The 21,484-nt window shown below is 41.5% G+C and overlaps 3 protein-coding genes across 3 annotated transcripts; 2 read left to right on the forward strand and 1 right to left on the reverse strand.

Annotated features, from left to right (window-relative positions):
• Positions 1–3,226: 3,226 nt before the first annotated feature.
• Positions 3,227–5,286, reverse strand: LOC117348022 (heat shock protein 30C-like). The gene has a single exon (XM_033919607.1). The coding sequence runs from the start codon at positions 4,342–4,344 to the stop codon at positions 3,640–3,642; it is 705 nt and encodes a 234-aa protein (XP_033775498.1). The 5' UTR covers positions 4,345–5,286; the 3' UTR covers positions 3,227–3,639.
• Positions 4,503–6,533, forward strand: LOC117348023 (heat shock protein 30C-like). The gene has a single exon (XM_033919608.1). The coding sequence runs from the start codon at positions 5,548–5,550 to the stop codon at positions 6,232–6,234; it is 687 nt and encodes a 228-aa protein (XP_033775499.1). The 5' UTR covers positions 4,503–5,547; the 3' UTR covers positions 6,235–6,533.
• A 2,158-nt stretch (positions 6,534–8,691) lies between these two features.
• LOC117348453 (mas-related G-protein coupled receptor member H-like) lies at positions 8,692–16,440 on the forward strand. The gene is made up of 2 exons (XM_033920640.1): positions 8,692–10,928; positions 15,207–16,440. The coding sequence occupies exon 2, from the start codon at positions 15,240–15,242 to the stop codon at positions 16,239–16,241; it is 1,002 nt and encodes a 333-aa protein (XP_033776531.1). The 5' UTR covers positions 8,692–10,928; positions 15,207–15,239; the 3' UTR covers positions 16,242–16,440.
• The last annotated feature ends 5,044 nt before the right edge of the window (positions 16,441–21,484 follow it).

Raw genomic sequence — 21,484 nt, forward strand, 5'->3', positions numbered from 1 at the left:
TCATTTTATTATTTCATTATGTTTAACTGGATTTGTTTCTGGTAGCTAAATCTACTGTGATCCGCTATGAACTCATAAGGGCTTTGGCGGAATAACATAACATAAAAACTTACTTGTATACCGCAAATACCATTAAATTCTATGCGGTTCACAGAGATTAGCAATACAAATGAATAAACATCCAATGTCTAACTTCCAAAAGATTTTATAAAAAGATGCGTCTTCAAAGCACGTCAAAATTGTTGATACAAATTTGAAAGTGTAAATATGTGAGTCAGATCCCTAATCCATGAGGCTGCCTGGAAGGACAGCAATCGTTCCTGGAATTTCTTATATTTGCATCCTTTTGCAGAAGGAAACAAGAAGAGTGAGTGAGATTTTCTAGAATGTTTAGAATCAACATTTTCTAGAATGTTGATCAACAGATTGGCTATTAGTTGAAGCAGTTCAGCTATGGTCCCTTTCAGTTCCTTGATGACCCTCAGATGGATGCCATCTGGTCCCGGGGATTTATCGCTCTTAAGCCTATCAGTCTGCCTACACACCTCCTCTAGACTGACCGTCAATCCTGGCAGCTTTCTGTCTTTGTTTCCAGCATATAGCCTGATAGGTTCCGGTATGCTGTGTACATCTTCTTCGGTAAATACAGATGCAAAAAATGTGTTCAGTTTGTCAGCGATTGCTTTGTCCTCTTTTAGCGCTCCTTTATTCCATGGTCATCCAATGGTCCCACCGCTTCCTTCATAGGTTATTTCCCCTTAATATATCGAAAGAATGGCTTGAAGTTCTTCACCTCCTTGGCTATTTTTCCCTCATAGTCTCTTTTGGCCCCTTTTACTGCCTTATGGCACCTACGTTGATGTTGTTTGTGCTTGATCCAGTTTTCATCCGTTTTTGACCTTTTCCATTTCTTGAATGAAGTTTTCTTGTCTCTGATCGATGAAAGATTCCATAAAATACTCTGGGATTAGACCTGTTAATACCTTACAACAAATACCGCCAAACTTAAATTTAACCCGTGCTTCAACCGGTAATGTAATGTAATATAATAATGTTCAATGCTGCACCTTCTACTGACAAAGAAAGCAAAGGGATAGCCAAACCACACAAGAAAATGAACAAGAAAAAGTCACCCAGTATCTAGAATCAGTGGTTCCCAACCCTGTCCTGGAGGAACACCCGGCCAATCGGGTTTTCAGGCTAGCCCTAATGAATATGCATGAGAGAGATTTGCATATGATGGAAGTGATAGGCATGCAAATTTGCTTCATGCATATTCATTAGGGCAGTGGTTCCCAACCCTGTCCTGGAGGACCACCAGGCCAATCGGGTTTTCAGGCTAGCCCTAATGAATATGCATGAGAGAGATTTGCATATGATGGAAGTGATAGGCATGCAAATTTGCTTCATGCATATTCATTAGGGCTAGCCTGAAAACCCAATTGGCCTGGTGTTCCTCCAGGACAGGGTTGGGAACCACTGATCTAGATGGTACCAGGAGTCCACAATTAAAAGTACTAAAAGGTATTTTTTATTAAATGCCAAACAGGGGAGGTAGCACGTCACAAATGTTGAATGGTGTACATGAAGACCCAACACAGCCGTGTTTCGGCAAAATCTGCCTCTCTCAGGAGTCCTTAGAGAAATAAGACAACAGACGTTGTATTGCACAATAAAATATTGGAAGCTATGAGGTGAGAAGAGAGTGCACACGACATGCGCTATGTGAAATAAGGACTAGAGAATGACACGGTGACAAAATTCATCACCGTTCCCGTCCCCATGGATAACCGTGGGAAATAAACCCTTGTCATTTTTTAGTGTCTCTTTCATCCTCTGTCCTTCTACACCAGCATTCTTCAAAGCAAAGCTTGCGGGTCAGTGGTTGTGGCCATTCATGCTCTGATTCTTATGGGAGCCAAGGATAATGAAGCTATTGTGACATCACTGATGTGATTGGCTCTTAGGCACTGGTGGAATGAGGCATTATGACATCACAAAATCTGCTCTGGAATGTTGCTGCTCAATCTCAGCATTCTTCAAAGCAAAGCTTGCGGGTCAATGGTTGTGGCCATTCATACTCTGATTCTTCCCTTTCTCCTTAAAGAATGACATGAAGATGGTTTCCCGCGGTTATCCGCGGGTACGGGAACGGTGATGAATTTTGTTACCGTGTCATTCTCTAATAAGGACTTTTGAGGAAGGCAGATTTTGCCAAAATACAGAAGGTGTTGGGTCCTATTGCACACCATTCAACATTTGACGTGCTACCTCACCTTTTTGGCATTTAATAAAAATACTTTTTAGTACTTTTAATCGTGAACTCCTAGTACCATCTGGATACTATGTGGCTTTTCCCACCTTTTTTGTTGCACCTTCTACTGATCCATATAGGGCCAGTCTCAGGAGTAATGCTGACAGCAGTCTCCGATGTCCTGTAAACATCAGCATCATCCTGACATGACATCCTGGGCTACGCTGCCCCGTTATAGGCCTTCCTCATAACACAGTGAGACAATAAGCACCAGCTGTAACCATGGCTGGCTCAAGGAATTGTGGCATCCCGAGCCAACTTTTGCATCAACGCCCCCACCTCACCCGGGGCAGGATTAACCAATAGGCCAAGTAGGCACGTGCCTAGGGCCCAAAATGGTCAGGGGGGCCCGATGAAGGAGGGCATCAACATTGTTTTTTCCAAACAGCGATGGGCCCCTCCAGCATCGATCAGCAACGCGGGCCCCCCCCCCCCCCCATCTACGGAAAATAAGACAAGCGGGTAAGAAAGGCAACTGGAACTGTAATTGTGCAAATGGTGCTGCTTGCCCAAAGCTTCCCTCTAACACAGCTTCCTATTTCTGCCTGGGCGCATGGTGGGGTTGGGCGGGGCAGGGGGCCCAGTGTGGGCCTAGGGGCCCTCGACGAATTAATCCTGCCCTGACCTCACCCATGATCCAGTAGCTACCCCTCTATCTCAAGGCTCCCCCCCCCCCCCTCACAATGCTGGTTATAAAGGGTACCAAAATCCTGAATACCAATCCAGCATCTCTCTCCTCCCGTCATCAGAGGGGCAGGGAGAGATGCTGGACTGGAATTTTGGTACCATTTATCACCAGCGTCCTAGGCCAGGGCCTCACCGGGTCTATAGGTTGAGCCAACCACATAACTATTGTCATTTCTACATTGTTATATGTTTGTTGTTTAACACATTTCACTCTCTAGTCAAAGGAATTGTTTAAATAAGTTATTTTTATTAAAGAGAAAGTTCCAAAATTATATTTAGCCTTCTTTGTTAACAACGCTGAATGAGTATAACATAACATATAAAATGTTGTGACTGACATGAGCAAAATCTGCAGATACCAATAAAGAGATCAATTCTCTGCAAAGATAGAGATTCATAATTATTACAATCTCCACACATCAAAACAAACTTTTAATATTTGAGTCTACCTTTAGTAAAAGATGAAATTCTAAACCCAACAGTGTCCAAATTCATTAAAAATCTATCTATATAAAATTTCCCATGAATCCTAGAAAATACAAAATCTCAAACATGTAAAATTATTGAAACAGATCATGTTTAATATACAATGCAAAATTAAAGGAATCATCAAATTGTGCAAAGTGGAAAGGAGCTCATTAATGGATCAGTTCCTGAGTGCCATCAGGCAGCACTGGGCTGCTTGCGATTTCTTCATTTGGGCTCTCAGTCCTCTCCTCTGTGTTGTTCCCAGGCTCCTTCTCCTCACTGGAAAGATGTCCTCCTGCTCCCTCTTCTGGGCTGTGACTGATGTGGATGGGAATGGCTCTCTCTTTGGCAGCTGGCAGTGCCAGGCGTGGAGCCTCAATGTGCAGCTGCCCCTCTTTGGACAGGAAGCAGAGCACTGCCTCAGGATTCACATCTTCTGGGAGCTCAGCTTCTCTTCTCAGCTCTCTGTACTCATGCAAGCAGCTCCCATCCTCAGCTTGCCTTTTCTTTTCATGCTTTGCCATCGCAATCAGCTTTCTTCCTTCTGTTTTCACCATCAGTTCCTCGGGAGAAAACTGACTGACGTCCAGGGAGAGCTGGAATTTCTCTTCCTCTCCCCTTGGCATCCCACTCCTCGACTGTGCAGCCTCTTTATCTGGACACACTCTGTTCTCTGCAGGCTTCCCTCTGCCCTCAGTCTCCTTAGACAGGATTTGATGAACCACATTCACAAGGTGCTGTCTCTTCTCCATCTCCTTCAGGTGACTGAACAGTTCCTCTTTCAGCTGCTGACAGATGCTCAGGGTGTCAGGCACAGGCTTCCTGCAGGTACACAGAGGGTTAAAGGAAGGCTCCAGGACTCTGAAAAACAGCATTTTCTTCAGCTTTTCTCTCTGGCTTGGAGCAACTCAGCTATTGGGAATCCGCCTGCTTTAGGGATCTCAGATTTCTTTGCTTCTCACTGATTCAGGGACTCCCAGCTGCAGCTTTTATATTCTAAATTGAGGCTTCTAGGGATTTCCTGACACTTCGGGCTGCTTTCCGTATATGGTGCGGAGGGGCGGGGTCTCTGTACACATGGTGAATAATGTAAAATGATTAATAACACAGGGCGGAGCTGCAAGTTGCTGAGCTGCTAGAGGTGACATCAGCAGTGGGTGGAGCCACGTTGGTCTCTGCCCTCTGTGCTGAATTTTGCCAGAAAGCTCTCGAAGTGACGGGAAGGATTTTCTTCTATGTGTTCTCAATATCCCACAGTTAAATTTCTACTATTTATTCTTTTCCCCATTGATGTTTATGCTATTTTCCATGTAATCGTTTCATACACTATACAAACTTCAGTGACTATTAGGACTTGTTATATTTAAAGATAATTACAGGCGCTGTACTAGTGTTTTTCAAACTGCTTTAGACAGTCTTACCCCCAGAATTTAAAATTATTTTTGGATTCAAGTGCCCATGAGCTTTTGCATCTAGATTTGTTCAGATAATGCTACCATATTATGAAGGGATAGTAAATGTTCTTTGAAAATTAAGACGTATCGATTAAAAATTGAAGTCGCTGCTCATTATTTTCCCAATCTCACCAGAAGAACATCTCCAGAAAGGTGCAGATGAAAAACCCCAATATTTTTTTTTTAAACTTTTCAGACCTGCAAAGTTTACTACTACTTATGGTACTTATCAAGGATGCAAGCATTTATTTCCCTATGATACAGGTTCCAAGGGATTCCATAAAAATCCAAATTAAAGAAACTGCTGGAAATCGCCAGCACAGATGACAGAAAGAGACGTGGGTCAGTCCCTGTATGATGTCACTTTCTGCTTCCAACCTGTTTGGAGCTCCGCCCCCGAATCCACTTGTATTATTCACCATGTGTACAGAGACCCCGCCCCTCCGCACCATATACGGAAAGCAGCCCGAAGTGTCAGGAAATCCCTAGAAGCCTCAGTATAGAATATAAAAGCTGCAGCTGGGAGTCCCTGAGTCAGAGAGAAGCAAAGAAATCTGAGATCCCTAAAGCAGGCGGATTCCCAATAGCTGAGTTGCTCCAAGCCAGAGAGAAAAGCTGAAGAAAATGCTGTCCTTCAGAGTCCTGGAGGAGCCTTCCTTTAACCCTCTGTGTACCTGCAGGAAGCCTGTGCCTGACACCCTGAGCATCTGTCAGCAGCTGGAAGAGGAGCTGTTCAGTCACCTGAAGGAGATGGAGAAGAGACAGCACCTTGTGAATGTGGCTCATCAAATCCTGTCTAAGGAGACTGAGGGCAGAGGGAAGCCTGCAGAGAACAGAGTGTGTCCAGATAAAGAGGCTGCACAGTCGAGGAGTGGGATGCCAAGGGGAGAAGAGGAGAAATTCCAGTTCTCCCTGGACGTCAGTCAGTTTTCTCCCGAGGAACTGATGGTGAAAACAGAAGGAAGAAAGCTGATTGCGATGGCAAAGCATGAAAAGAAAAGGCAAGCTGAGGATGGGAGCTGCTTGCATGAGTACAGAGAGCTGAGAAGAGAAGCTGAGCTCCCAGAAGATGTGAATCCTGAGGCAGTGCTCTGCTTCCTGTCCAAAGAGGGGCAGCTGCACATTGAGGCTCCACGCCTGGCACTGCCAGCTGCCAAAGAGAGAGCCATTCCCATCCACGGACCAGAAGGACATCTCTCCAGCCAGGAGAAGGAACATGGAAACAGCACGGAGCAGATGTCTGAGAGCCAAAATGAAGAGACTGAAAACAGCCAAGTGGTGCCTGATGGCATTGAAGGACTGAACCATTAATCAGCTGCTTTCCATGTCACAAATCCTGATATTTATGGACTCTTTAGACGCGCACTATCACTGTTGTTTCAGAATTTCATCTTAAAAATTTGTGTTGATGTGTGAGATTTTCATAATGATGTTCTTTCATGGCTCTCTTTACTGTTAGCTGCAGGTTTTGCTCTACTTGGAGACTTGTTTGTCATTTACAACTTTTCATATGTCTTGTATCTCTCATTCAATTTTGTTAGAAAGAATATAATTTTGGAACTTTCTCTGTAATAAAAACAACCTATTAAAACAATTCTTTTGACTGAGCAAAATGGTTTTATTAATTTAATTTGTAACTCCTATAGAAACTCGTACTTGCCTTTGGTATTGTCTGTCTCACTGTGATATGAGAAAGTCCTGTGTCTGGGTCCAAATAACCCAATAATTGTGGTTTGTATGACAGAGTAAAGCTGATGTTTAAGGGGGGGATTCTGTTGCATTGGCTCACTGATGGAGTAGTATGTAACCCTTGAGAGTGTGGAATAGTGGTTAGAGCTACAGCCTCAGTCATTTAATCCTCCACTGTCCCAGGTACTTTAGATAGATTGTGAGTCCACTGGGACAGATAGGGAAAATGCTGGAATGTGGAAGAAGGGAAGAGAGTGATACTGAGCGAGTGTGTGGGAAGAAGAGGAGGTGATACTGAACATATGCATGGAGGGAAGGGAGGAAAGAGGGGAATTGTGCACTGGGGGAGGGAAGAAAGAGAGGGAAAAGACAGATGCTGGACAGTGTTTCTCCCTGGGGGTTGGGGGTCAGTGCCAAAATAACTACCCAGACAGCTCCAGGACAGCCGGGATAGATGGAGTCAGCAACTGAATTTTCCCCAATTAAATGTAATGGAAGTAAAACCAGGATTGGCTCATCCTGACCGAGAGAACCAAGAGCTTTCTGGTAATCCTGTGGGTGACGTCAAGAGACTCCTATTGTCTCTATCATAAGAACTCTATTGTTCTCTCCTTCCTGGAAAATTCCCTAGTGGTGATGTGGTGCAATTACATTACAATTTATTACAGTTATATGTTACATTACATTACATTAGTGATTTTTATTCCGCTTGTACCTTTCGGTTCAAAGCGGATTACATAAGAAGAGAACTGGACATTTCCAGGAGGGTACATGACATTGGAGAATACAGATTGAGGGTATAGACTTAATAACAGAATGAGTGTATAGACATAATAACATTGGAAGATAAATCAGGTTACATTACATTACATAGCAAATTGTCTGTTTCCATACGTTGGTAGGTAATCGGTTTCAGTAGGATGATATAGGTTCCAGGTGGCTTTGTTGTTTTTTTTTTTGGGTTTTTTTTTATTGGTCGATTGAGGGTATGATGCCAGGGAGTGTGCAGAACCTGGTTGGTGTAAGTGGAGAAGAGAGGGAGAATAGGAAGATTGTAATGGTATTGAACAGTAGTGTTTTGATTTCTAGGGGAAGAGGAGAGGGAGATTAGGTAGATTGCATATACTTTTTGAATAGCAGCGTTTTGATTTCTTTACGGAATGCTTTGAAGTCAGATGTTGAGGTTAACAATCTGGTGATGGAGGGTTCGAGTTTTGCTGCATGCGTTGCTATGAGGTTATCATAAAGTTTTTTACGATGAGTGCCATTGAGTGGTGGGTATGAGAATGGTGTCAGTGTTCTTCTTGTTCTGGGTGGAAGGTTACGGTTTAGGCGATCGTTTAGATAGGCAGGTGCTGTACCGTTGATTACTTTGAAGATTAGACAGTATAGTTTGAATTGAATTCTGGCTCGGATCGGTAGTCAATGTGAGTCTAGGAAGGCATTGGTGATGTGGTCAAATTTTCCGAGGGAGTAGATTAGTCTGAGAGCTGTGTTCTGAACGGTCTGTAGTTTTTTGATCATGTTTGTAGGGCATGGTAGATATAGGATATTGCAGTAGTCCACAAGACCTAGTACCAGGGATTGTACAATGATCCTGTAGTGTTCTTTGTCAAAGAATTTCCTTATCTTTCTTAGGTTGCGCATTGTGAAGAATGCTTTTTGGGTAGTTTTGTTGATTTGAGTCTGCATAGTGCAGCATCTGTCTATCAACACTCCCAGGATTTTGAGGGAGGTTTGGATTGGGTATTTGATTGTTTTAATTTCCAGGTCTGTTATGGATGGGTTTTTTTCCATTTCAAGTATTAAGAATTTGGTTTTGTCCGAGTTTAATTTTAATTTGTGGTTTGTCATCCATTTTTCTACTTCATCCAGTATTGTTTCCAGGTGTCCTGTTGAGGTGTGGTCTTGGGTTTTGAAGGGGAGGAGAATAGTTATGTCGTCTGCGTAGGTGAATGATGTTACATTTAGGTTGTCTAGAGTGGTACCAAGGGAGGAGATGTAGAGATTGAATAGAATGGGTGAAAGTGGAGATCCTTGCGGGACTCCGCATGGATTTGACCATGGGTTAGATTTCGTATCATTTATCTTAACTCTGTACGTTCTTGTATGAGATGTTATTATAATGGTCAGATGTTTCAATAGGTTTCACCTTCAATTCACACCATTACAGAGGTTAAACATTTGAATATTTGTATTTACTTGTTGCAACTTAGAAAAAACCAATAACAATTGAGGGTGAAAGAAAACTAAATAAGTATGTCCAACAATTGTTATCAGATGTTTAAACAAAGTAAATTAAAATTTAAATATAAATGAATAGCAAAGCTAATTTACCATTCACATGTAATCAAGATTACATTGATGACACCATTATAGTTAGTGATAATATTCAAACCTGAATTAAACATGTTATGCCTTTCAACATAATATCAACTTTGTTTCAGGATATCCAGAACCACAGGTAAATATTTGATTAGGTGAATCTTTTAAAACCAGAGAGTGTTTCTTAGTCCCAAAGTTCAATAAAATACAAACAAATATATATATAAGTGAGCACACAAAATTTTATTTTTTAAATCCTGTTTTTTTCACCAGTATCGCCACTTTCTTGCATGGGGTACCACTGAGGTATCCTATCTCCTGTCTAGAACCAGCAGCTCCTTTGAAGATTCAGATGTTTGCTGCTATCCTATCTTTAAACAAATGAAAGGAAACTAAACCCTAACCCCCCTGGATGAATGCAGGCTAGAGTCAGTGTCTTCTTAGGCTAAGTTAGGTTCAGAGAAGTAGTTCCTTATTTTCTTGAGCTGTTGGAGATAGTAGAACGAGGAAGAATCTTCTTGGGAAATGTGATCAGAGAGTGAAAGGTAGCGTGCAGAAGTATGCCTAAGCTAAGTGCTTGGTCTTTTGCAGTTATGGTTGTGGCTTCCAGATGAGAGAGGGATGAGTGTAGGAGCATTATTCTTTGTGGATTCAGAGAAGTTAGAACTGATTAGTGCTGGACAAGTGTCGGCATTAATCTATACAGAGGGCTCTATAGCAGGAAACAATGTGTAACATCACAGATTAGTGCAAATAGTATTTAAAGGTAGTCTAATGGATGTCTCTGTGGCTTTTGATCGCCAGCAGTGTGTTGATAGTGACATTGGGGGACCTTCTGTGGCCTGCCATATCTCCTCGGCCTGCTGTCTTTGGTTGGTAGGCCCTTTATGCCTTGGTGGGCTTGCGCTCGGATCGCTTGGGGATGCGCCTGTCTTTGACTGCTTCAGGACTCAAATACTGATTTCTTCCTCTGGTGGAAGTTGACCGTTACTTCGGTGAATCAACGGACTTGCACACACTTGAATATGCATGAGAGAGATTTGCATATAATGGAAGTGAGAGGCATGCAAATCTGCTCCATGCATATTCATTAGGGCTATCCTGAAAACCCGATTGGCCTGGTGGTCCTCCAAGACAGGGTTGGGAATCAGTGGCTTAGATTGCGATCCCAATCTGGGACATATAAGGAAATTCTATGTGCCTAATACCATATACACAAATGGCTCAATTAATTTTTAATGCTAACAATTTTTCTTCTTTGATGTATCCACTTTTCTGTAAACCGCCTGCCTAGAACCGAAAGGCATTCGTGGTATATAAGTAAAAATTTATGTTATGTTAATGAAGTCATTTCCTATTCCCTCTCCAATGAGAACAGAACACAAGTAAAGCTGCCTTTACCACTGGAAACCTAATGCCAGTTTGAAGCTGGCATTGGGGTATTTGAAGAGAAGATGGCCCATGATTTTTTTTCCCTTAAAATCTGCCAGTTTTGATTGAATTTGGAAGTGGAAGGAAGACCCTGCAAGCCTCTAAGCAGTGGGAGTGAGAAATACATGTGCAAATCTGAGCAAAGCCATCAATGAAAGCACACATTGGTGCCTGTTTTCTGCACTAAAATTTAACTCTTTCAGTCAAGGAATGTATTCAATTTTAGCACCCCCAATGTTAACTCCTTTGCCACCAACCATTCTGGGCTTTGTCCACATGGTTCCCCAAAGCTACATACCCACTTCTTTCCACTACATAGGTTAGAAAGCATAAAATGTTTGTTTGGATACCTACAAAAAGTCTCAAAAGCAACCGTTGGTGGCTGCTCTGATGGTTGTTATCATTATAGAGCATGTGATGATGAAGAGATAGCATGCATTTAGTCTCGGGGATCAAGAAAGAACAGGACACAAGACTGTTGGAGAGTGGAGACTGAGGGAGGCAGCGCGGAGAAGGGACCCAGCTAAAACAGAACACACCCAGTGACGGTTCCAGAGAAAGTGAGTCGCTTTCCTTTCTTCTCAGCGTGGACTTTGTGTCTGAATTTCATTAGAGCTCTTTCCTCGCAGTGAGATTTTCTGCTCACTCTTTGTCTCCATCTCTACTGTCTTATGGTGCATTTCGAAAAGTAACTAAGGCAGCGTTGTTTGATAAATTTATTTCTTAAATGAGGATATTATTGTTAATCAAAATTCTACAGTGATTATATTAGGAAAACTGTTGTATTTTAATTATTTGGTTTTCATTGATTGTCCAGTCTTCTACTGTGTACACCGCCTAGAAATTGTTTGATTATGGCGGTATAAAAGAATAAAGTTATGTTATTATTATTATTATTGTTCCCTTTACCTCTCTGGTATTTATTTATTTGGTTTTATATTTCGTCCTCCCAGAAGAGCTCCGAATGGGTTACAAGTTTACATATACCTGTATAAAAAAGTGTATTTATACAAAGTGATGGCATAGCAGAACATTGTCTAACAAAGATGGCAAAACATAATTAACAAAGCATGGTAAAAACATAATATGACAAAACATAATAATAATAACTTTATTTGTATACCGCAATACCACAAGCAGTTCAGAGCGGTTAACAGAGGAAGAGACTGTACATATACAGCGATGTTACAGAAAATATTGTCAAGTACATTGGTAACAAACTTCGATTCCATTAGTAGGCCGAGAGAGGATAGGTATATCCGGAAATACGTCAGAGATACAGCTGGTATGGTGAGACATAGCATGACATAACATAGGGCTCCTTTTATCAAGTGCGCTAGCGGGGTTAACGCGCAGGACTTTTTCATTACGCGTTAACCCTGCACTGGCCTAGAAACTACCGCCTGCTCAAGAGGAGGAGGTAGCGGCCAGCGCGGCTGGTGGTTTAGCGCGCGCTATTACGCTAGCACGGCTTGATAAAAGGAGCCCATAGTATGGCAAACATAGTATGACACGACAATATGACACGTAGCATGATAAAACCCACCACAGTAAACATGGAACGGCAAGCATTGTTTAGCAGACAGAGCTTGGTGAATGATTGGTGATTCCTCCTTCAACTTTTCTAGCTCTCATTTTATCTATGTCTCATTTTCTCTCTCCCTGTCTCAGTCTCTTTTGCATACCAAGCCGCCTTTTAGTAGAGAATTAAACATGAACGCAGAACTGGTTCTAGAACGCGGGTGGTATGTTTTATCCGTAAGGGCCAGGCACAGGTATGGTTTTCAAGACATTGAATATGAACATTCATAAAGGGACAAATAATCGAATGGTAATATATTGACAAAATAAACAAATAATAATAAGTTTATATACCACAGTACCGTGAAGTTCTATGCGGTTTACAAAAGATTAAAAGACGTTACAAGTTGATTGAACTTAAAGAGGTGCAAGAAAGTGGTTAATAGGTCAAGAGAACCGTATTGAGGAGAAAGAGAAGTACGGGTCAGCTGTCTAGATATTTCAGGAACGGGTATGTTTTTAGGCGCTTCCTGAATTCCTCATAAGTAGTGGGCGAAAGTAATTGTTCTAGATCTTTACCCCATAGTGCTGCCTGACGTGAGAGAAGGTGTTCATGGTGTTTTTTCAGTTTACATCCTCTAACTGGGGGAGAAACAAAGTTCGAGTGCGAGCTTCTCTTGTGTTTGTTAGCCGAGAATGAGAAAAGGTCAGTTAGGTATTTAGAGGGGTGTCAAAGTCGGTCCTCGAGGGCCGGAATCCAGTCGGGTTTTCAGGATTTCCCCCAATGAATATGCATTGAAAGCAGTGCATGCAAATAGATCTCATGCAGATTCGTTGGGGAAATCCTGAAAACCCGACTGGATTCTGGCCCTCGAGGACCGACTTTGACACCCATGTGAACCTCACACTTTAAAAAAGTTATCAACAATGAATTTAGTTTTCTAATTTAAGAATAAGTTTGTATTGAATTAAATTATTTAAACAGTGATAATCAAATTAGTTTTTAATAAGATTAAAAGTCAATAAGTTATTAAATGAATGTAATAAAATAAATGTTTTGGTAGGGAGGTGGGGAACAAGCCGCTGATGTTATAAGGAGGCAAGAGATGAATTTATTTTTCTCTTGAATAAATCTGAGGCTTGTCCCCTTATCAATTATTTAAACTATTTAAATATTTATAAGATCTAAAGTTTATTTGAAATCAATACATTAAATGTTCAATAAGCAGATTTAGAATTTAGAATCAGTGTACCATAAGAACATAAGAGTGGCCTCTGCCAGGTCAGACCAGGGGTCCATCGCGCCCGGCAGTCCGCTCCCGCGGCGGCCCTCCAGGTCCATGACCTGAAAATGTTCCCTACCTAACCTAAAATATCCATACCCTATTCGCTCAATGTCCTGTAAGGTAAACCTCTATCTGTACCCTGTAATCCCCTTCGCTTCCAGGAAGTCATCCAGTCCCTTTTTGAACCCCAGAATTGTACTCTGTCCTATCACCTCTCCGGGAAGCGCGTTCCAGGTGTCCACCACCCTCTGAGTGAAGAAGAACCTCCTTGCATTCGTTATGAATCTGTCTCCTCTCAGTTTTTCTGAATGACCTCTTGTTTTAGTTGTCCCTGCTAGTCTAAAGAATCTGTCCCTCTCCACCTTCTCTATGCCTTTCATGATTTTATAAGTCTGTATCATGTATGTTCATGTATGTACCTTTTTGATCTTTTTTGGTGAATGGTTCTCACTAGTTGTTTATTTTGTCATTCATAAAGGGAAGCATTTCTAAACCAGTTGTGGGACTGTTATATCCATGGACGCAGTTTCCCTTGGAAAACTGGGAATGCATGTCATTTGCTTCCTGCATATTTTGAACTGCTTTGAAGCAGTTACGGTTTAGGCGTGGATTTCCCCTTCTCCATCCAACCCTGCCCTTATTTGTCTGTGGATAACAACGGGGCCCTTTCACAAAGCTGCGGTAACGATTCCCGTGCAGGAAATGCGACGCAGCCCGTTCAGTTCCTATGGGCTGCGTCACATTTGCTGCGCCGTAACTCGCTACCGCGGCGTTGCAAAAGAGGCACAATATGAGCTCTCTGAACAGTCGTCGAACGTTTACATGTCTCGGGTAGGGACCATTTTAAAATATCCTTTTTTTATGCAGTTAAACACTTGTTTGCCTACAGAAGAAGTATGGACTAGATTTACACATCTATTTATTTCAAAATTTGTAACCTGCTCTATCTTGCCATTCTGAGCAGTTGACAATATATTAACAACGTATCATGAAATAACTCATAGCAAAACAATGCTGTTTCTTTATATTTGCTTTGCTTTGGGCACTCTCTCCTTCCTCATCATGTTTCAAGTTTATTTAAAATTTCTTATACCCCCCCCCAATCAGCCTTCTAGGCAGCGTACAAATCCATAAAAACAGAAAACAAACTTTAACTAAAATACAAGTTTAAGCTGACATTACGTCACCAAACTGTAACTTTTAATGACTTGTAAAGACTTTTAAAAACAAAGACAAACAGGAATAAAAGGTAAAAGGCAAGAACTACAGTAGTCAAAGTAAAAGAGAACAATTAAGGAAAAAACAATAGGAGGGGCCGTTATAAATAACGTTAATCTCGATAGTATTTGCACTCAATTGCCCTTAAAAGGACAGTTAGGTCTCAAAGGCATCAAGGAAAAGAAATGTCTCTCTTCTCCTGTCTATTGTGATGCAGGGAGGGGGGGACTGCTGTGCTTTGGGTCACTTACTCCTTGCTGGCTTAGACCCGACAGTTTTGATGAACTCTATGGTTTTGCTGAGCCGCTGTAATAGCGAGCGCTTTATGAAAGCAATGGAAGTAAAACCAATCCATCCTCCTTTTTCTGAAACCCTATGGTATTGGTATCCCTCACTCTCCTTTTGCCCTTTACCCTACTTCAGCGTCCCGCAAACTTTCCAGCGTCGCAGCATGCTAAACCCGGTGCTGCGGCTGGAAGCGCATGGGTGTCCACGCAACGACGCCACGTGCGTGCCTGACATCACGTCGACGTGCGTGGAGGCCCGCTGTCTGCAACCCTGAACCTGTCACTTCGCTGGTGGGGGATCCTGGAGGAGGGGAGGAGAGACGCCAGCAAGGAGAAGCCATCGGCGCCGACTGACTGCCTGCAGGACGCGCCTCTCGGCCGCAAGAGGCACATCCAGTAAGCAGCCAGTGCCTCTCCTTCATGCTGGCATCTCACAGCACACAGTTTGTGATACACTGTACTACATCATTCCTCCGTTGTGTTTATCAACGATTCTTATACTATGCAATTTCCTCCCTTTCGGCAGGAAGGAAGATCCTTTCTCTTACCCTGACTTCTCATGATGATGGGACTGAGCAACGCTATGGTGACAGAACCAAGGGCTTGGGCAGTAGAGGCTGGCGAGTCTACAGATGCAATGAACTTCATCGAATCATTGGACTGGACAACAGAATCGAGTAACGATTTCGAGAATTCCATCATATGGAGCATCTTAATAGTTTTTGTTGCCCCAGTGATCGCTCTGTTTGGACTGGTTGGGAATGGAATTGTCCTCTGGTTTCTCAGCTTCAGGATCAAGAGGAACAAATTTACTGTTTACATCCTGAACTTGGCCATAGCTGACTTCCTCTTCCTCCTCAGTTACATGGTGTTAATGTCAGTTTGTATCCTGAGCTTAATGGGGTATTTGAATTTCAGTGACACATATGTCGGAGTCATTGCATTCCTGTATCTGTTTGGTTACAACACCAGCCAGTGCTTCCTGACAGCCATAAGTACTGAGAGGTGTCTCTCCATACTTTACCCAATCTGGTACCATTGCCAGCGACCAAGACATCTGTCCTCTGTCTTGTGTACTGTCCTTTGGGCTATTGCCGCTCTTGTGGCAGGGACAGACTATTTCTTTTGCTTAGATGATACTGGTTTCTCAGAATTTCCAGAAAAACAGCTCAGAATCTGCCGTATCGTTTCCATTGTCATAATCCTCCTAACTTTCCTGGTCTTCACTCCCATTATGATCACATCCAGTCTGACCCTTCTTATTAAAGTCCAGAGAACCTCGATGAGACGCCATCCACCGAAGCTCTACATTATCATTGTGATTACTGTGGCTTTGTTTCTTGCCTTTTCCACACCCTTCAGGGTCTTTCTCTTCCTAAGCAACTATAATCAGACAATCCCTAGTATGTTTTTTATCGGTTGCTGCATTATGTTGTCCACAGTCAACAGTTGTCTTAACCCTTTAGTTTATTTCTGTTTTGGGCGTCGGAGCAGAAGAAGAGCCCAACGGTCCCTTACAGAAGTCTTACAAGGAGTCTTCAAAGATGAAACAGAATCATGACAATAGAGTCATGAGAAAAAGAATCTGAATGTATTCTGAAGTTCTTCTTATACCCAAAGTTCTATAGTGTAACAATAAGGTTCTTTGCCCAGGGTCTAGGATGATTCAGTACAACCAGTTCAGCATGGCTGTTTTCATAGAAACATGATGGCAGATAGAAGCCAAATGGCCCATCCAGTCTGCCCATCCACAGAATCCTTCTCTCCCTATAGGCTAAAGCTCTTTACACCTACATTGTGATGTCATAGAGCATTATTGTTATAGGCTAAGACTCTTAAACACTTGCTTTACTATATGAGGTCATAGAGCTTTATGGTTATAGAAACATGATGGCAGATAAAGGCCAAATGGCCCATCCAGTGTGCTCATCTGCAGTAAGCATTGCTTCCTCTCTCTGAGAGATCCCACATGCCTATCCCACGCCTTCTTGAATTCAGACACAGTCTCCGTCTCCACCACCTCTTCTGGGAGACTTTTCCATGCATCTACCACCCTTTCTGTAAAAAAGTATTTCCTCAGATTACTCCGGAGCCTATTGCTTCTTAACTTCATCCTAGGCTCTCTCATTCCAGAGTTTCCTTTCAAATGAAAGAGACTTGACTCATGTGCATTTAAGCCACGTAGGTATTTAAATGTCTCTATCATATCTTCCCTCTCCTGCCTTTCCTCCAAAGTATACAGATTGAGATCTTTAAGTCTGTCCCCATATCATGAAGACTACATACCATTATAATAGCCTTCCTCTGGACCAACTCCATTCTTTTTATATCTTTTTGAAGGTGTGGTCTCCAGAATTGTACACAATATTCTAAATGAGGTCTCACCAGAGTCTTATACAGGGGCATCAATACCTCCTTTTTCCTACCGGCCTGTGCAACCAAGCATCCTTCTAGCTTCCAATGTCAGCTTTTCAACCTGTTTGGCCACCTTAAGTTCATCACATACAATCATACCCAAGTCCCACTCTTCTGTCGTGCACATAAGTTCTTCACTCCCTAAACTGTACCGTTCCCTTGGGTTTTTCCAGCCCAAATGCATGACCTTGCATTTCTTAGCATTAAATTTAGCTGCATTCTTAGCATTAAAGTTTAGCTGCAGCTGTTTCATCGCAGCTGTTGTAATTGTGAGCATTTACCTTGCTGAAGCTGTGAAGTTTGAAAGAGAGTGTGTGTGTGTTTGTGTGTGTGGGGGGGGAATAGCGCCCCTCACCCCACTGGTGCGTCTTTCCTTTCCCTTCACCCACCCATGGTCTTCTTCTCCTGCCTCCGCATCATCTGGTGACTTCGAGGTTGAAAGATGGTGATATTGCCCCCCCCTCGTGTCCCCCCCCATGTTTCTTTCCTTTCCCTTTACCCACCTGTGATCTTCTTTTCCTGCCTCCGCATCATCTAGTGGCTTCAAGGTTTGAAAGGGGGGGGGGGTGGCAATTATCACAGATCAATCAGGTTTCCCTTTATATAGGAACAGAAAGTTGTCCAGAGGGAAGACTTCCAGGGTGTCTCAATATTAAGAGATGCTGAAAGGACCGCTTTGAAAGGCCGTGCTGAATCATCCCATCCCATTGCTTTTTTCTGTGAGAGAGATGTGATTTGTAATGTATTATAGATCACCTTAATCAGGCTTATACAGACTGTAATAAGTATTCGATATTGGGCCTTAGTCTTCTGGCTTGGGTTTGTTGTCTGGCCGATTGTCTACTGTAGCTCTGAGGCAGATGAGGTTTCTCAGATGAATTTAGTTGGACTCGAGTCCACTTTCCATAGGCAACAGGTATATAATCAAACAAATATATAGGGAAAGGCAGATGTTTGTAAAAGATGTTTCATTTCTTAATTGGGATTTATTAACCGCCTTTGCGAGGAGGTAAGCTTGCTTCCTCTCCAAAATTTGCTTTCTTTCAGTCATGATTAGAGATAAACTGGTCCGCAGATTATGATCTGTGATTTTGACTAATTATGCGATTGTCAGTTTGTGTCATCTACAACTCAGAATTGTGTGAGAGGATGTAAAAATCTCTTCTTTTTTTTAAAAAAAATCTTTATTCATTTTTAAAACTTTCAATAAGTGTAACATAAGATACAATCATTTTATACTTTAACATCACTTAATATACCATAAAAGTTTAACTCACATCAAATATCCCTCCCCCCTTATACACAACAATTGTACTTAAGCATAAGAAATCATAAATTATACCTTCCCCCCCCCCCCACCCTGGACGTGTATGAACAAAGGGAAAGAATATTATTCATTCTGTACAATATTTTGTTAATGGCTCCCAAACATCCCTAAATTTCTTAAAATGCCCCTGCTGTATGGCTATTATCCGCTCCAGTTTAAAGATGTGGCATAACGAATTCCACCAAAAATTAGAATTCAGCCGATCCCAATTTTTCCAGTTTTTCATAATTTGCTGTATGGCAACCCCTGTCATGATGAGCCAAAGTTTATTATTATTAGAAGAGATTCGACTCTTGGCTCTCATGGAAATACCAAATAACATAGTGTCATATGATAATGCCCCTCCTCCCCCCCAAAAAAATCTCATATTTAAAAGTTATAATTTCATTCTTAAGCAATTTACATTGAAAACGCCAGCAGAAGAGCACAAGATTGATCGAATCTTCCCATTCCTGATGAAATACCAGAGAATCTACTTTTCCTCAGTCTTTGTATACTGTTGTCTTCATATGTTTCTCCATGAACTACTCAACAATAAACTAAACTAGTTCAACATCCAAAGAGGACACCGGCTTTCTTAATTTCTGACACTTTATGGTTTACTTATTTGAAATAAACCGAAACCAAAAATGCTGCACTGATTCTGGTTCAATACAAGCAGGGTGAGTCTCTGTAGCTATTTCAGTTGAATTGCTGACTGGATCGATGGTTAAACTGTGACAAAAATAATGGGTGGAGAGCGAGTGACTGCGGAGATGGTTGTGAGTGAAGTTGTGACTTGTTTTCTGAGTCCAAAATGGAGATTTTTCCTCAGAGAGAAAGCACCAGTAAGGATTAAGACAGTGTTTCTCAAACTTTTTTTTAGCTCTGAAACACTAAACAGAACAAATGTTTTTCGTGACACATTATAATTGAAATTATAAAATTGCAAAACCAACAAAAAAATCAAATTTGAGAGTTATTTATTTAAAGTTCTTTAAGCTATGTCAGGATGTGCTGGTTTTTCAGTGTAAATTAACTCAGAACACAGCTCGATAGTCGACAAGCAAACCCGCATTTCATCATCCATCATCTGCAGTCATTCTATTTTTTTCTTTTTTTTTTATAATTCTTTATTCATTTTCACAAATTACATTAAGTGTTACTATTTTCATTCACAGTAACAATAAATACATCACTTATAAACAATCCTTGGTATATTACATAGATTCTTATCCCTACCCCTCCCTCGCCCATCCCTCCCAACCATATACTCCATTATTGTATGATATATGTAATAATAAAATGCCCCCCTCCCTACCTCATAAACTGATAAACATAAGGAAAATAATTTTACTTAATCATGACAATATTTTGTTAATGGTTTCCACACATCCTGAAATTTCTTAAAATATCCCTTTTGTAAAGCAATAAATCTTTCCATTTTATAGATATGGCATAAAGAATTCCACCAAAAGTTATAATTTAATCTCCTCCAGTCTTTCCAATTATATGTGATTTGTTGAATGGCAACCTATGATATATGTAATAATAAAATACCCCCCTCCTTACCTCATTCTATTTTTTTTAAATTTAATTTCTGTCAGAGCTGAAAATCCAAGTTTGCAAAGATAAGAAGATCCAAAATGGTAACAATTGCTTTGTTGCTCAAGTTAGGATAACTACTGCATAAAAAATATACCTAAAATTACTTGCCATGAGTTTTCAAGGACCAATCACGTCAATGAATGATGCTTGTCTGGGCGCTCATAACATTGACAGCCTCTTGCGTACGCAACGCACATGTCATCTATTCTAGTGTATACTTATGAAGGGAGTTTTTTTTTTTTAAATTCTGGAATCTCTCATGGCACACCCAGAATCTTTTTGGGGCACACCACTGTGCCTTGGCACATAGTTTGAGAGACACTAGACTAAGGTCTCTGTAAATGATCGATAGTAGAGAATGACACGGTGACAAAATTCATCACCGTTCCCGTCCCCGCGGATAACCACAGGAAATAATCCCTTGTCATTTTCTAGTGTCTATTTCAACCTCAGTCCTTCTACACCAGCATTCTTCAAAGCAAAGCTTGTGGGTCAGTGGTTGTGGCCATTCATACTCTGATTCTTATGTGAGCCAAGGATAATGAAGCCATTGTGACATCACTGATGTGATTGGCTCTTAGGCACTGGTGGGATGAGGCATTATGACATCACAATATCTGCTCTGGATACCAGAGACTGTCATTCTGTAGTGTCTATCTCAACCTCAGTCCTTCTACACCAGCACTCTTCAAAGCAAAGCTTGAGGGTCAGTGGTTGTGGCCATTCATACTCTGATTCTTATGTAAGCCAAGGATAATGAAGCCATTGTGACATCACTGTTGTGATTGGCTCTTAGGCACTGGTGGAATGAGGCATTATGACATCACAATCTCAGCTCTGGAATGTTGCTGCTCAATCTCAGCATTCTTCAAAGCAAAGCTTGCGGGTCAGTGGTTCTGCCCAATTATACTCTGATTCTTCCCTCTCTCCTTAAAGAATGACATGAATATGGTTTCCCGCGGTTATCCGTGGGGACGGGAACGGTGATGAATTTTGTCACCGTGTCATTCTCTAATCGATAGTCAAGCAGAAAGACTGGAAGGAATGAATCACATCATTTAAAGAATACCTCCTGAATTCTGCACATGGTCCATTAAGTACAGCGCACAGATTGGTGTGCACAGCCAATGCGTACACACAGCTTAATTAACAGGCCTAATCGGTGCTGATTGGCGTTCTGCAGTGGAGATCAAGTCGCAAGACCGAAAAAGGAAAAACTGCAGAAATTATGTACTGAAAACAGGAATTTTACTGAAGCTACTCACTGCGGGGTTTTTGGGTTTTAGGGTTTTTTTTGGTTATTTCGAAAATTGATTATTGTAATGCTTTACTTATGGGAATAGCTCAAAAAGAAATTAGACGTTTGCAGATCATTCAAAATACCTCAATTAAAAGTTTCAAGTTTAATATTTTTCTTGATTAATCGCTTAATCAAATTCTAAGCGATGAACATATTAAAATATAATCAGATAGAG

The sequence above is a fragment of the Geotrypetes seraphini genome, chromosome 14 (assembly GCF_902459505.1).
Source record: "Geotrypetes seraphini chromosome 14, aGeoSer1.1, whole genome shotgun sequence".
In the NCBI taxonomy this organism is placed as follows: Eukaryota; Metazoa; Chordata; class Amphibia; order Gymnophiona; family Dermophiidae; genus Geotrypetes; species Geotrypetes seraphini.

What these genes read in the sequence shown, in the direction of transcription:
- LOC117348022 (XM_033919607.1), bottom strand. Translation starts at nt 4,344, where the DNA reads ATGCTGTTTTTCAGAGTCCTGGAGCCTTCCTTTAACCCTCTGTGTACC.
- LOC117348023 (XM_033919608.1), top strand. Translation starts at nt 5,548, where the DNA reads ATGCTGTCCTTCAGAGTCCTGGAGGAGCCTTCCTTTAACCCTCTGTGT.
- LOC117348453 (XM_033920640.1), top strand. Translation starts at nt 15,240, where the DNA reads ATGATGATGGGACTGAGCAACGCTATGGTGACAGAACCAAGGGCTTGG.